Below are 14,971 nucleotides of genomic sequence, written 5' to 3'. Positions count from 1 at the left end.
ACCAGTGAAATATACCTGCTGGAGCGTGTGCTATAGGTGAGTGTTGCTATGGTGACCAGTGAATGGTGACCAGTGAGCTGAGATAAGGTGAGGATTTACCTAGCAAAGACTTATAGATGACCTGGAGCTAGTGGGTTTGGTGACAAATATTTAGCGAGGGCCAGCCAACGAGAGCATACAGGTCACAGTTGTCACGGTTCATGAATCCACTGCCTCCCTCTCTCTCTCTCTCTCTCTCTCTCTCTCTCTCTCTCTCTCTCTCTCTCTCTCTCTCTCTCTCTCTCTCTCTCGTGGTTCCCAATCTCGGCCTGATTGTCTCTCTCTCTCTCTCTCAGATCGTTGTTACTCCCTGAGGTTGTGTTGTTACTTCCCTGGGGTTGTGTCTCCGTGCTCATCCGTGTTTGTGTGGGGATTTCGTGGTTCCCAATCTCGGCCTGTAAATTGTATTCATTAAACCATCATTGCTTGCATCTTGCATCCGCCTCTGTATTGTTACAACAGTGGTGTGTAGTATATGGGGCTTTGATGGCACTACATCCCGTTTGCTGAGTAGAGTGTTGGAGGCTATTTTGTAAATGACATTGCCGAAGTCAAGGATCAGTAGGATAGTCAGTTTTACGAGGGTACGATTGGCAGCATGAGTGAAGGACGCATTGTTGCAAAATAGGAAGCCGATTCTAGATTTAATTTAGGATTGGAGATGCTTAATGTGAGTCTGGAAGGAGAGTTTACAGTCTAACCAGACACCTAGGTATTTGTAGATGTCCACATATTCTAAGTCAGAACCGTCCAGAGTAGTGATGCTGGATGGGCGGGCAGGTGTGGGCAGCAATTGATTGAAGAGCATGCACTTAGTTTTAATAGCATTTAAAGAGAAGTTGGAGGCCGCGGAAGGAGTGTCCAAGGAAGGGCCAGATGTATACAGAATGGTGTTGTCTGTGTAGAGGTGGATCAGAGATTCACCAACAGCAAGAGCGACATCATTGATATATACAGAGAAAATAGTTGGCCCATGGAGTCACACCCGTGGAGACTGCCAGAGGTCTGGACAAACGGTCCTCCAATTTGACACACTGAACTCTATCTGAGAAGTAGTTGGTGAACAAGGCGAGGCATTCATTTGAGAAACCAAGGCTATTGAGTCTGCCGATAAGAATGCGGTGACTGACAGAAGAGAGGAGACGGGAGAACAGTTAGTTTTCGTTTAGTCAAAATCCCTCGTGCTCTACAGTTCCCGGAACCCGAGTGCGCATATTTACATTTACATTTAAGTCATTTAGCAGATGCTCTTATCCAGAGCGACTTACAAATCGCATATGCATTTCCTATTAGGTGTAGTAACGTAACACTGCCGTTTTGCATTACTGCTTAGTAACAGCACAGTAACTAATATAAACAGATGTAGATCCCAGATACTACACTCCTCCCCCATAGAGAACAAGGTAAATATGTTAGGTAACTACTAACGCAATATCTGAACAATGCATTCTTAAACATTTTTCAACTATTGGGTTGAAGCAGACTTTTCAGAGCACAGCACAAATCCAGGGGATTATTCTGTCCCGAAGATGGAGTTTGTGTCCTAATAACTAACCCAGGTAATGTCATTTTTCTTTCCTTTTATCTAGGACATTGTCACACCCTGGCAAAGTATTTTGTGTTTATCTTAATGTATTGGGTCAGGCCAGGGTGTGGCATGGGGTTTTTGTATTGTGGTGTCGGCCAGGATCTGCCAGTCGGCCAGGATCTGCCAGTCTGCCAGGATCCGCCAGAACTGCCAGTCAGCCAGGATCCGCCAGTCAGCCGGGATCCGCCAGTCAGCCAGGATCTGCCAGTCAGCCAGGATCTTCCAGATCTGCCAGTCAACCAGACTCTTCCAGATCTGCCAGTCAGCCAGGATCCGCCAGTCAGACAGGATCTGCCAGTCAGCCAGGATCCACCAGTCAGCCACGATCTACCAGTCAGCCAGGATCTGCCAGTCAGCCAGAATCTTCCAGATCTGCCAGTCAAGCAGACTCTTCCAGATCTGCCAGAACTGCCAGTCGGCCAGGATCTGCCAGTCGGCCAGGATCCGCCAGTCAGCCAGAATCCGCCAGATCCGCCAGTCAGCCAGGATCTGCTGAGACCACCAGCCAGCCAGGATCTGGTAGATCTATCTACCTGCCTGAGCTTCCTCTCACTCCTGAGCTTCCTCTCACTCCTGAGCTTCCTCTCACTCCTGAGTTTCCTCTCACTCCTGAGCTTCCTCTCACTCCTGAGCTTCCTCTCACTCCTGAGCTTCCTCTCACTCCTGAGCTTTCTCTCACTCCCGAGCTTTCTCTCAGTCCCGAGCTGTCCTTCAGTCCCGATCTGCTCCTCAGTCCAGTGGGGTTCTGGGTGAAGACTACTAGGCCATGGTCGGCGGCGAGGGTGGACTATCCAGGGACGCAAGGAGAGGGGACTAAGACATTAACTGAGTGGGGTCCACGTCCCGCGCCGGAGCCGCCACCATGGACAGACGCCCACCCGGACCCTCCCTATTGTTTTGAGGTGCGTTCTGGAGTCCGCACCTTAGGGGGGGGTTCTTTCAAGCCCTGGTCGAAGTATTTTGTGTTTATCTTCATGTATTGGGTCAGGCCAGGGTGTGGCATGGGGTTTTTGTATTATGGTGTGTTTTCTCTTGGGGTGATCTAGCAAAGTCTATGGCTGTCTGGAGTGGTTCTCAATCAGAGGCAGGTGTTTATCGTTGTCTCTGATTGGGAACCATATTTAGGCAGCCATATTCTTTGAGTTTGTCGTGAGTGATTGTCCTTAGTGTCCTTGTTCCGTGTTACGTCTTTTGTTCATTAAACATGGATCGCAATCTACACGATGCAGTTTGGTCTGACTCTCCTTCACCACACCTATAAAACCGTTACAGACATATTAAAATGTTTGTTTTACTGTCTGTTACCTCCTTAACCAGCTCAACTCACAGGTCAAGATTTTGACTTGCCCTTCGCTGTCGAATAGGATATCTCCGCTCCTCCTGGGCTTCCTGTGGTGGGCCAGGTTCGGGTGGAAGGTCAGGCTCTGTCTCTCCCGTACGTCCACAGTCAGGAGAATAGTCCTGGGGGTCGTTATTGTTCTTGTTCTCTCGGCATGTCTCTGCTGGGGCATTGGACCATAGCAGATGATCCACATGAACGTTGACCTGGCGATGACCAATTTGGACTTGGTAAGTCAAAGGTCCTCTGCGTTGCAAGATCACACCTGAGTTTCACAGGCGCTTAGGGTGTCTGAAATCACGTACCATCACCCTCTCTTCCTCTTTGAATTCTATGGTCTGGTTTCAACAATGTCAGGCGGGTACGTGGTTGGCGTTTCAGAAACAGTTCAGCTGGTGTACATTCCGTTACTGTGTGTGGGGTGTTACAGTAAGTAAACAGGAACCGGGGAAGCCTTTGGTGGGTGGGCACAGACTGAACCTCGAGTCTAGTTCAGGCCTTCTTAAAGGTTTGCATGGCTCTCTCCGCTGCTCCGTTTGATTGCGGATGGTAAGGTGGTGACAGGATGTGCCTTACTCCGTTGTTCTTGAGAAACATTTCAAAATCGTTTGACGTGAACGGAGGGCCATTGTCCGATACGAGCTCCTTGACTAGTCCAAAGGATGCAAACAGGTATCTGAGAAGATTTATGGTCTTCTCAGCTGTGGTCAGTTGAGTAGGGAACACTTCCATCCACTTGGAATGGACATCGACGACAACAAGGAAATGCTTGTCAATTTCGGCGTAATCCACATGGATGCGTTCCCAAGGTGTAGCAGCCCAGGACCATGGATGAAGAGGTGTAGCAGCCCAGGACCATGGATGAAGAGGTGTAGCAGCCCAGGACCATGGATGAAGAGGTGTAGCAGCCCAGGACCATGGATGAAGAGGTGCAGCAGCAGGCTTGTTGCGAACAGCTTCACAAGGTGAGCAGTGGCCTACATGCTGTTGAATGTCCTGATCCAGTCCAGGCCACCACAGATAACTGCGAGCGAGTGCTTTCATTCGAGTGATCCCTGGATGTCCCTCATGCAGGTCAGATAGCAGTTTTCTCTGGAATTTGTGAGGTACCACCACCCTTGATCCCCACAGAACACACCCTTGATCAGTGGACAACTGGTCTTTCTTGTCGATGAATGGACAAAGGTTATCATCATTTACGCAGGTTGGCCAACCGCCTAATGTTAAGTCCAAGACTTTGGAAAGCACTGAGTCTTTCCTTGTGTCCTCTGCTATGTCAGAAGCAGATATGGGCAGTTCATTAATGAGAGAGATCGGGAAAGACTGCTCTATCATCTTCACTGTCAGAGTCCCTATTGCACGGTAGTCTCGATAGTGCATCGGCATTTGCGTGATCACTGGATCGTCTGTACTCAATCTTGTAGTCGTAGGCTAACAATATCAGAGCCCAACGTTGCATTCGAAGGTCAGCAAGGGTTGGTATAGCTGGTTTTGGTCCAAGGATGGCCAACAGAGGCTTGTGATCTGTCAGCAGTTGGAACTTCCTTCAGTAGAGGGTGTTCTTCACCTGACGGTAGAACATGTGAGATGACGGCTCCTACTCCATATGGAGATGCATCACACGCGAGTCTCAGCTTCATCTCTGTGTTATAGTGGGCAAGGCACTTGCTCTTTAGCAGACGCTGTTTGCAAGTCTTGAATGCTTCTTCGCATTGTGGGGACCAATTCCACTTTGTATCGGCCTGCAGCAGTTGGTGAAGCGCATGCAACAATGTGGACAAGTTTTCCACAAACTTTCCATAATAGTTTAGGAGCCCCAAAAATGACCTCAGCTCTGAGATATTTGTGGGTGCTGGTGCGTTCACGATTGCTTCCACCTTGCTGTTGGTTGGGTGCAGGCCTTGTGCATCAATCTTGTATCCGAGATACTCCACTGAGTCCTGGAGGAACTCACACTTGCTGCGCTTCATTCTCACTCCGTATTTCTCCAGTCTTGACATCACTTTGTCCAGCACTACAAGGTGCTCTCCAATGGTTGGTGCTGACGTGAGGATGTTGGCCATGAAGCACACAACATGGTCTATACTGTCCAAGATCTGATCCATTGTTTGTTGGAATATCGCTGGAGCTGTCGAGATTCCATAGGCCAAGCGATTGAATCTGAATAGCCCCTTGTGTGTATGGATGGTCAGATACTGTTCTGACTCCGGATCCAGCTTCAGTTGCTGATAAGCGAATGCCAGGTCCAGCTTACTGAAATCCTTCCCACCAGCTTGAGTGGCAAACAGATCTTCAGCATTTGGTAGTGGATATTCCTCTGGTAGTATGCAGCAATTTACTGTGACCTTGTAGTCACTGCACATTCTGACGGTCTTGTCTTTCTTTGGGACTACAACAATCGGAGCGTCCCAGTCGCTCCTCGCTACTTTCGTGATTATGTTATTCTTCTGTAGGCAGTCCAGTTCCTTCTCTACTGCTTCCTTAAGAGCATGACTTTTGCTGTGAAGTCTTGTATTTCACCGTAGCCATCTTTGAAAAGTTATTTGTGCATCTCCAGCATGTTAGTGAGTGTAGCCTGACTGGTTTGTCATTTCTGAGACTGAAGATTTCTCCCCAGTTCAACTTGATCTTTTGTAGCCAGTTTCTGCCTGACAAGGCTGATTTTTCTCCTTTAACAATGACAAGCGGTAGCGTCCACTCCTTCCCTTCATACCGGACTGGTACCTGGATCTGCCCTAACACAGGAATAGTGTCACCTGTGTATGAAGAAAGGCGGATGGACGCGGGCTGTTTTTCTTTGTATAGTCTCTCTGGAACCAGAGAGACAGATGCTCCGGTGTCCAGCTGCATTTTTACTGGTTTTCCCGCTAACTCCATTACGAGATAGATTCCATCTTTTAGTTGTTGAGCTGTGTACACTGTGAACAGTTACACTACTGTTTCAGTTGTACCTTCCTCTTCTTGTGTTGCGTCTGACACTTTGTGCGCTCTTGCTGTGCGTTTCGAGGCTTTACACACTCTCTGTACAACCTTTCCACACTTTTCATTTTGGAATCGACATTCACTGTGATGATGACTATCTCCACCACATCTGTAGCAACTTGGCTTAAACCTTTGAGATGTGGGCTGCTTTGTTCTTGTGTAACCTTGAGGACGGGACTGAAAAAAGTGTGACTTTTGTGAGATTTTTTCACCATGTGCATCACTGACCTTGTGAACACCTTTCTGACGTTCTGCATGTCCCGATAGCTCAATAGTATCCCTGTGGGCAAGCTCGAGTCCAAGTGCTATATCACAGGCTTTCTTAAAGGTCAGGTCCTTCTCTGACAGGAGCCTTCTGTGATATGCTTCACCTGTGAGACCACATGCAAACTTGTCTCGGAGAGCGTCATCAAGAAATCGTGCAAACTCACATGTACTTGCCAGCCTTTTCAAAGCAAAGATGTAGTCAGCCACGGTTTCCCCTTGACTCTGGTGACGTTGGTCAAATCTGAAACGTTCTGCAATGAGAATTGGCTTAGGCTTGAAATACCTTGAAAGAGTTTCAGTCAGTTCTGCATAGTTCAACTCCACTGCTTTCATTGGTTCAATGAGACCTTTCAGCAATCCATACTCAATTGGACCCAAAACACTGAGAATATTTCTGCTTTCTTTCCATCTTTGATTTCATTTACAGCCAGCCAACGCTCAAAACGCTCCAAATAGGAATCAAAATCCTCTTTTGTAGCCTCAAACTCTGGTACTCGACCAATGGTTGCCATTTTCACAGTTAATTGTTCAGTTTCCTTATTCCTTGTATTCCTTAATTTTCATCTAATTCTTCACTTCAGCAGTTTCTGCAATTACTTCATTCACTGCACTCATTTGTAATAATGTACACACCGTGTTACAATTTTTGTTTACAATATTTCTCTTCTCTGGTCAGATCAATGAAAATGGCTACACAGTAATGTCTTTTATCTATGCCGGTTATGGTATCCTTTAGGACCTTGAGCGTGGCTGAGGTGCACCCATGACCAGCTCGGAATCTAGATTGCATAGTGGAGAAGGTATGTTGGGATTCCAAACAGTCAATGATCTGTTCGTTATCTTGGCGTTCGAAGACTTTAGAAAGGCAGGGCAGGGCAGGATGGATATATGTATGTAACAGTTTGGGTCTAGAGTGTCTCCCCCTTTGAAGAGGGGGATGACCGTGGCAGCTTTCCAATCTCTAGGGATCTCAGGACTCAGTGGAGTATCTCGGATACAAGATTGATGCACAAGGCCTACACCCAACCAACAGCAAGGTGGAAGCAATCATGAATGCACCAGCACCCACGAATTGCAAAAATCGCTGAAGTTGGAGACTTTTATCTCCCTCACCAACTTCAAACATCTGCTATCTGAGCAGCTAACCGATCGCTGCAGCTGTACATAGTCTATCGGCAAATAGCCCATTTTTACCTACCTCATCCCCATACTGTTTTTATTTATTTACTTTTCTGCTCTTTTGCACACCAATATCTCTACCTGTACATGACCATCTGATCATTTATCACTCCAGTGTTAATCTGCAAAATTGTAATTATTCACCTACCTCATGCCTTTTGCACACAATGTATATAGACTCCCCTTTTTTTCTTCCTATTGTGTTATTGACTTGTTAATTGTTTACTCCATGTGTAACTCTGTGTTGTCTGCTCACACTGCTATGCTTTATCTTGGCCAGGTCGCAGTTGCAAATGAGAACTTGTTCTCAACTAGCCTACCTGGTTAAATAAAGGTGAAATAAAAAATAAATAAATTGAAAAAATTGAAATTCTCAATTATCGTAGATTTATCGGTGGTGATTGTGTCAAATAGCCTCAGTGCAGTGGGCAGCTGGGAGGAAGGTCTCTTGTTCTCCATGGACTTTACAGTATCCCAAAACGTTTTGGAGTTACAGCGACAGGATGCAGATTTCTGTTTGAAAAAGCTCGCCTTAGCTTTCCTAACTGACTATGTATATTGGTTTCTGAGTTCCCTGAAAAGTTGCATAAGTTGCATGCGGGGGATATTCGATGCAAACGCAGTACGCCACAGGATGTTTTTGTGCTGGTCAAGGGCAGTCAGGTCTGGAGTGAACCAAGGGCTATATCTGTTCTTAGTTCAACATTTTTTTGAATGGGGTATGCTTATTTAAGATTGTTAGGGATACACTTTTAAAGAACAACCAGGCATCCTCTTCTGACGGGATGAGGTCAATATCCTTCCAGGATACAAGGGCCAGGTCGATTAGAAAGGCCTATTTGCTGAAGTGTTTTTGGAAGCGTTTGACAGTGGTGAGGGGTGGTCATTTGACCGTAGGCCCATTACGGAAGCAGGCAATGAGGCATTGATGGCTGAGATCCTGGTTGAAGACAGCAGAGGTGTATTTAGTGGGCAAGTTGGTCAGGATGATATCTATGAGGGTGCCCATGTTTACAGATTTAGGGTTGTACCTGGTAGTTTTTGTCATGCCCTGGTCTTACTATTTTGTGTTTTCTTTATTATTTGGTCAGGCCAGGGTGTGACATGGGTTTTTTATGTGTTGTGTTTTGTCTTGGGGTTTTTCGTAGGTATCGGGATTGTGGCTTAGTGGGGTTTTCTAGCATACTCTATGGCTGTCTGGAGTGGTTCTCAATCAGAGGCAGGTGTTTATCGTTGTCTTTGATTGGGAACCATATTTAGGCAGCCATATTCTTTGAGTGTTTCGTGGGTGATTGTTCCTGTCTCTGTGTTTGTTTGCACCAGATAGGCTGTATAGGTTTTCACGGTACGTTTGTTGTTTTTGTATTGTTCGTTTTTTCATCGTTATTAAACATGCATCAAGAATACCACGCTGCAATTTGGTCCGACTCTCACCGCAAGAAAACCTTAACAGTTTTCTTGATAATTTGTGTGAGATTGAGGGAATCTTGCTTAGATTGTAGGACGGCCGGGGGTGCTAAACATGTCCCAGTTTAGAACACCTAACAGTACGAACTCTGAAGATGGATGGGGGGAAATCAATTCACGTATGGTGTCCAGGGCACAGTTGGGAGCTGAAGGGGGTGGGGGGGTCTATAACAAGCGGCAAAAGTGAGAGACATTTCTGGAAAGGTGGATTTTTAAAAGTAGAAGCTTGAACTGTTTGGGCACAGACCTGAATAGTATGACAGAACTCTGCAGGCTATATCTGCAGTAGATTGCAACTCTGACCTCTTTGGCAGTTCTATCTTGATGGAACATGTTGTAGTTGGGCATAGAAATCTCTGAATTTTTGGTGACCTTCCTAAGCTAGGATTCAGACATGGCAAGGACATAAGGATTGGCGGAGCGTGCTAAAGCAGTGAATAAAACAAATTTAGGGTGGAGGCTTCTGATGTTAACATGCATGAAACCAAGGCTTTTACGGTTACAGAAGTCAACAAATGAGAGCGCCTGGGGAATAGGTGTGATGCTGGAGACTACAGGACCTGGGTTAACCTCTACATCACCAGGGGAACAGAGGAGGAATAGGAAAGGGTACGGCTAAAGGCTATAAGAACTGGTCGCCTAGTGCGTTGGGAACAGAGAATAAAAGGGGCAGATAGGCGTGGTAGAATAGATTCAGTGCATAATGTAGAGACAAGAGTATGGTAGGAAGTGAGTACAGTGATGGTAAACCTCGGCAATGAGTAACGATGAGAGAGCTTGCATCTCTGGAGACACCACCTAAGCCAGGTGAATGTCTCCCCGTGTGTGACAAAATAGCTATCTCAGGCATGTTGAGCTGGTCTAGTGGGTCTACAGTGAAAGAAAACAATAACTGACCGAAACAGCAGAAGACAAGGCATATTGACATTAGAGAGAGGCATGTGGAGCCGGGTGATCATATGATCCGATAAACAGCAGTTGGTGAGTCCGGAAGCTGTTCGGTAGTCGCTACTATGCTAGGCGAGCAGGACGCACGGTGTTCAGAAAGCTAGCGGGCCGGGGCTAGCAGATGGGTGACATCGCAACGGAAAGACCTGTTGAAACCATATCGGACGATTACGTCGGCAGACCAGTCGTGATGGTTCGGCGGGGCTCCGTGTCGGCAATAAAGGGTCCAGGCCCTTTGGCAAAAGAGGTATTGTAGCCCACAAATTAGCGGGTATACCTCTTTTGCTAGTCGAGAGATGGGTCTAGCTTGAGGCTTGCTCAAGACTACCTGGTGCTTGCTTTGGGACAGAGGCGTTAGTCAGCGGTAGCCACTCTGTCGCAGCTAGCTTGCTGCGATGATCCGGTGTAATGGCCCAGATCTTGCGGCAGGAATTTGGTGATGTGTTGGAGAAAAGCTGTCCGATATTCTCTGGGTTGATATCGCGCAGTGCAGACTGGCAGGTATTGAAGCTAAAGCTGACTGGTGTCCGATCTAATGGGGAAGACCGCTAGCCGTGGCTAACAGTGACTACTAGCGATTAGCTAGTTAGCTGGCTAGCTTCTGATGGAGGTTCCAGTGATAACATATAAAAATACAGATCCATACCACATTGGGTGAGGCAGGTGGCAGGAAAGTATAATTAGATCGTAGGTTGATATATTAAGATTAAAATATATACGAAAAAAGTTAGACTGGACAAGACAAACCCACGTCCAACTGCTACGCTATCTTGGATTGAACGTTTTTGAGTGGAGTAGAATCTGTGTGTGCGCATGCATGTCTGGTTGTGTATGTGTTCCATACCAAGCGATTGGTAGAGCTCTGTCATCTTTGGATGGTCCCAGCAGGTAGTCTGAGTCTGGTGGCTGGAAAACAACAGGGGATAACGATAAGGCTTTTGTCACACACACACACACACACACACACACACACACACACACACACACACACACACACACACACACACACACACACACACACACACACACACACACACACACACACACACACACACACACACACACACACACACACACACATAAATTGCTCTGTGCAATCACTGTCTAGACTGCCTTCTCTACCTGTTGTCTTATCGGCTTAAAGATAGAGGCCCATGTACACAAATCAGAAACGCGGATTTGATTGTGATTACCAAAGCATACAAATTATCCAGGACGCCTTCAGAGTGATGCACAAGGAGACACAAACAATCACACCCCTCTCACACACCCCTCTCATCTCCGCATGCCCCCTCTCAATATGGTATGGTAAATCAACAAAAATAAACATTTGAACTAAAAAAACAGATCTGATCAAGGAGAGAGAGTCGTGTTGAGTCTAGTACTCCAGACGACAACATTGATAAGCAGGAGTGGTGTTTGTGTCAGTCTGTCTGCTGCACTGCTTCATGTGATCAGAGAACTGATAAAAATTGGAGGTATTCCGTTTCGAAAAAAAAACCTGCCTGTACCCACACTGGTATCAAGGGACTGTAATGATTTAACGTTTTAAAAGAAGTCGTGGGTTTAAAATTAGATGTCTATTCTGTTGTGAACGCCAGTGTCTCTGTGATTAGGTTGTTGTGGATGAGACTGTCTCCACAGAGAGAGAGACAAAGAGAGTTGGAAAGAGAGAGCGAGAGTGAGAGAGAGAGATTGAGAAAAAACAGGGTAGCTAGTGAAGTGCTGACAGTAGAACACAGGGGAGACTGACTACAGAAGCCGTCAGCAGGTGTTCATCCCTATTCATCATGCTCTGAAATGGCTGACACTTTCACACCTTCCTCCACACACACACACACACATCTTGCATTGCAAATATGACTGGAGCACCGCTCAGAGTGTCTTTTTTTAGCTGTCCTACACTAGTCAGGGCCTGATTCAATCACGGTCGATTGGATATTATTGTGTCCCAGTGAGAATTTGGACACCAAGCAGTCAGAAATGGACAGTTTGAGCATTTAGCCCCGGTTGTGGCATCAACATGTACACACACACGAGCACATGCACGCACACAGCAAAACTCGAACAGCTTGAGGATTCGGCCGCAGTTGTGGCATAAACATGTACACACACATGCATGCACATGAGCACATGCACGCACACAACAAAACTCATGTCAACAGCAGTCGGAGTAATTACAATAAATGTTGCAATTCCAATAAGTGTCAAAGAGTCACATCAAAGAGAAGCCAGCCTTAGCCCCAAAGATGAAAAACGGGGAGTTGACTGATCTGGCAACCCAACCTGTGTCTTGCCACGATGTATTCAGACCAAAGCAGCGGAGTGACAAACACAGAACGAAGGACACTGTCTCAATCAACAAATGGACCACCCTAGCTGCCTACTACCTCCTCTGGATCTGGATTGGAAATTTCAGGACTGTCGTCATGTAATTAACCGACAAGAGTTGTCAGGTTCTAACTTTCCTCAATCATCCATACCCTCTCCCTTTGCCTTCCGTCTCCATTTATCCTCAGAAACTCCCAAGTTTAAGATTACCTGCAGTAACCTTAACAAGGACAAAGCTGTGACGTATGTACACATGTTAAAGCTTGAAGAATACAAGGATCACAGATGTTCAGGTCCCAGAATGTGAAAGAGATGGTTTGGTACCAAGGACAGCGTTTTGGAATCGGTAGTCACTAGTTACCCCAGCAACAAAGGCATAATTATGGCTAAACCCCAACAATTTCTAAAATGCATCTTCATAAAATCTGATTTTAAACGTAACCCTCACCTTAGACACACTGATAAACTTATACCTAACCTTAAAATTATATTACATTCATTTTTATGATATAGCCTATTTGATTTGAAGAACACAGAGATGCATCTTCTTAAATAAGCAGTTAAGGTTGGCTGTTCTGAAGCTACTGCCTGAATCGACCAAAGGGGCTTGGAAGTGCCATATAGAATGCAACATTCATTATCAAACTCGGTTAGAGATTTAGTCTTTTCCATGTGTGCACCAATGTTTCCGAGTCAATTATATTCTACTTGTAATGCCTATTGGAATGTAACTGTTGTGTATTATCTGGTGCCAACATGGAAGATATAACAGCTTTGGGTAATGAGCTCAGACAGGAACTCAGAGATCAGCACCACCGGTGTTGATGTGTTGAAGGTACCGAACTGTCTCATCGGTGCCAAACAAGACCTGCAACCAGAGGAGAAAATGGCAGATGTTTTATGTGCCCACAGCCGATTATGTTATTTTGCTCGCTTATTTGCTGTGTTTCTAATTTATTATTTTACTTATTTTGTACATAATGTTGCCGCTACAATCTCTTATGACTGAAAATAACTTCTAGACATCAGGACTGTGATTACTCACCACGGACTAGCCGAATCCTCTTTTTCCTTTCACGACCCTGACGAGCCAGACGCGAAGGATTCGCTGCCTTCTGATACAGCTGCCTTCTGAGGCGGGAAAAGAGGGGCCGAAGGTTCGACTGCCTTCTGAGAATTCGCAGGTAATCAAATAAACCCCCACTCCCCTCCATTCTGCTAGCGAAAGTGCAATCTTTGGACAATAAAATAGACAAGTTTCGCGGAAGATTAAACTACCAACGGGACATTAAAAACTGTAACATCTTATGCTTCACCGAGTCATGGCTGAACGACGACAACATCAACATACAGCTGGCTGGTTATACGATGTACCGGCAGGATAGAAGAGCAGCGTCTGATAAAGACAAGGGGCGGCAGTCTATGTATTTTTATAAACAGAAGCTGGTGCACGATATCTAAGGAAGTACCGAGCTATTGCTCACCTGTATTAGGGTTTCTCACGATAAGCTGTAGACCACAGTACATACCGAGAGAGTATTCCGCCATAAGCAAAAAAGAAAGGGCTCACCAAGAGGCGGCACTCCTAGTAGCCGGGGACGTTAATGCAGGGAAACTTAAATCTGTTTTACCAAATTTTACCAAAAATGTTTTACCAAAAAGTCTGACCATTTTTCTATTTTCCTGATTCCTGTTTTCTAGCAAAAATGAAAGCAGGAAGCACCATTGTCTAGATCAATAAAAACAGTGGTCAGATGAAGCAGATGCGAAGCCACAGGATTGTTTTGCTAGCACAGAACGGAATATTTTCCGGGATTCCTCCGATGGCATTGAGGAGAACTCCACATCAGTTGTTGGCTTCATCAATAAGTGCATCGAAGATGTCGTCCCAACAGTGACCATGCGTACATACCTCAAACAGAAGCCATGGATTACAGATAGCAGGCTAGAGCTGCCTAAAGACTAGAGCTACCACTTTCAAGGAGCTGGACTCTAACCCAGAAGCTTATAGGAAATCTCGCTATGCCTTCTGACGAACCGTAGAACAGGCAAAGCATCAATACAGGACGAAGATCGATTTGTAATACACCGGCTCTGACCGGAATTGCAAACCATTGCAAACCAGACTATAAAGGGAAGCCCAGTTGAGAGCTGTGATCACGCTCAGTGTGTGTCAGGACCCGGTTACGAACCCAGGTCTCCGGAGTGAGAAACAGTCACTTAACCAACTGAGCCACGAATAGTCGGCAGAACCCAGAAGATGAGGCAGACACAGCAGTACTTGAGACGGTGTATTTAATGAAGTAAAAAGTGAAGTTCTTCAGGAAAACATGTAACTCCACAACCTCAAAAGGAATCCTACAAGAATAAAAAAGGTAAATCCACAAGGTAAAGCACAAAAAGCCTCAAAAAATACTCAAAAAACAAACAAACAAGAACAAAAAACAGAATTCCACAAGAGAGTCCACCGGGATCAACAAGAGTTCTCAGAGTACTAGGGCTGGGTGCTAACATACAAACACAGAGCAAAGAACAGAGGAAAACAAAGGGTTTAAATACAGTCAGGGGAAACGAGGCACAGGTGCAAATAATAATGGGGATTAAGGGAAAACAAAAGGTCAAAAGGCACATTGGGGGCATCTAGTGACCAAAAACCGGAACAACCCTGGCCAAATCCTGACAGTGTGATCACGCTCTCCGCAGCCGATGTGAGTAAGACCATTAAACAGGTCAATATTCACAAGGCCACAGGGCCAGATGGATTACCTGGACATGTACTGCGAGCATGCGCTGACCAACTGGCAAGTGCCTTTTCTGACATTTTCAACTTC

General features: G+C 45.9%; 1 protein-coding gene across 1 annotated transcript in view; it reads right to left on the bottom strand.

Moving 5' to 3' along the window:
* Window positions 1-14,971, bottom strand: part of LOC123991024 (utrophin-like) — a 172,398-nt gene that overhangs the window by 61,907 nt on the left and 95,520 nt on the right. Inside the window, 1 exon segment of the mRNA XM_046292145.1 lies at window positions 10,654-10,715. Within this exon segment, the coding sequence (XP_046148101.1) occupies window positions 10,654-10,715 (62 nt within the window).

The sequence above is a fragment of the Oncorhynchus gorbuscha genome, linkage group LG12 (genome assembly GCF_021184085.1).
Source record: "Oncorhynchus gorbuscha isolate QuinsamMale2020 ecotype Even-year linkage group LG12, OgorEven_v1.0, whole genome shotgun sequence".
In the NCBI taxonomy this organism is placed as follows: Eukaryota; Metazoa; Chordata; class Actinopteri; order Salmoniformes; family Salmonidae; genus Oncorhynchus; species Oncorhynchus gorbuscha.
The sequence above is the reverse complement of the archived record's forward strand: the minus strand, read 5'-3'. Positions and strand labels throughout refer to the sequence as shown.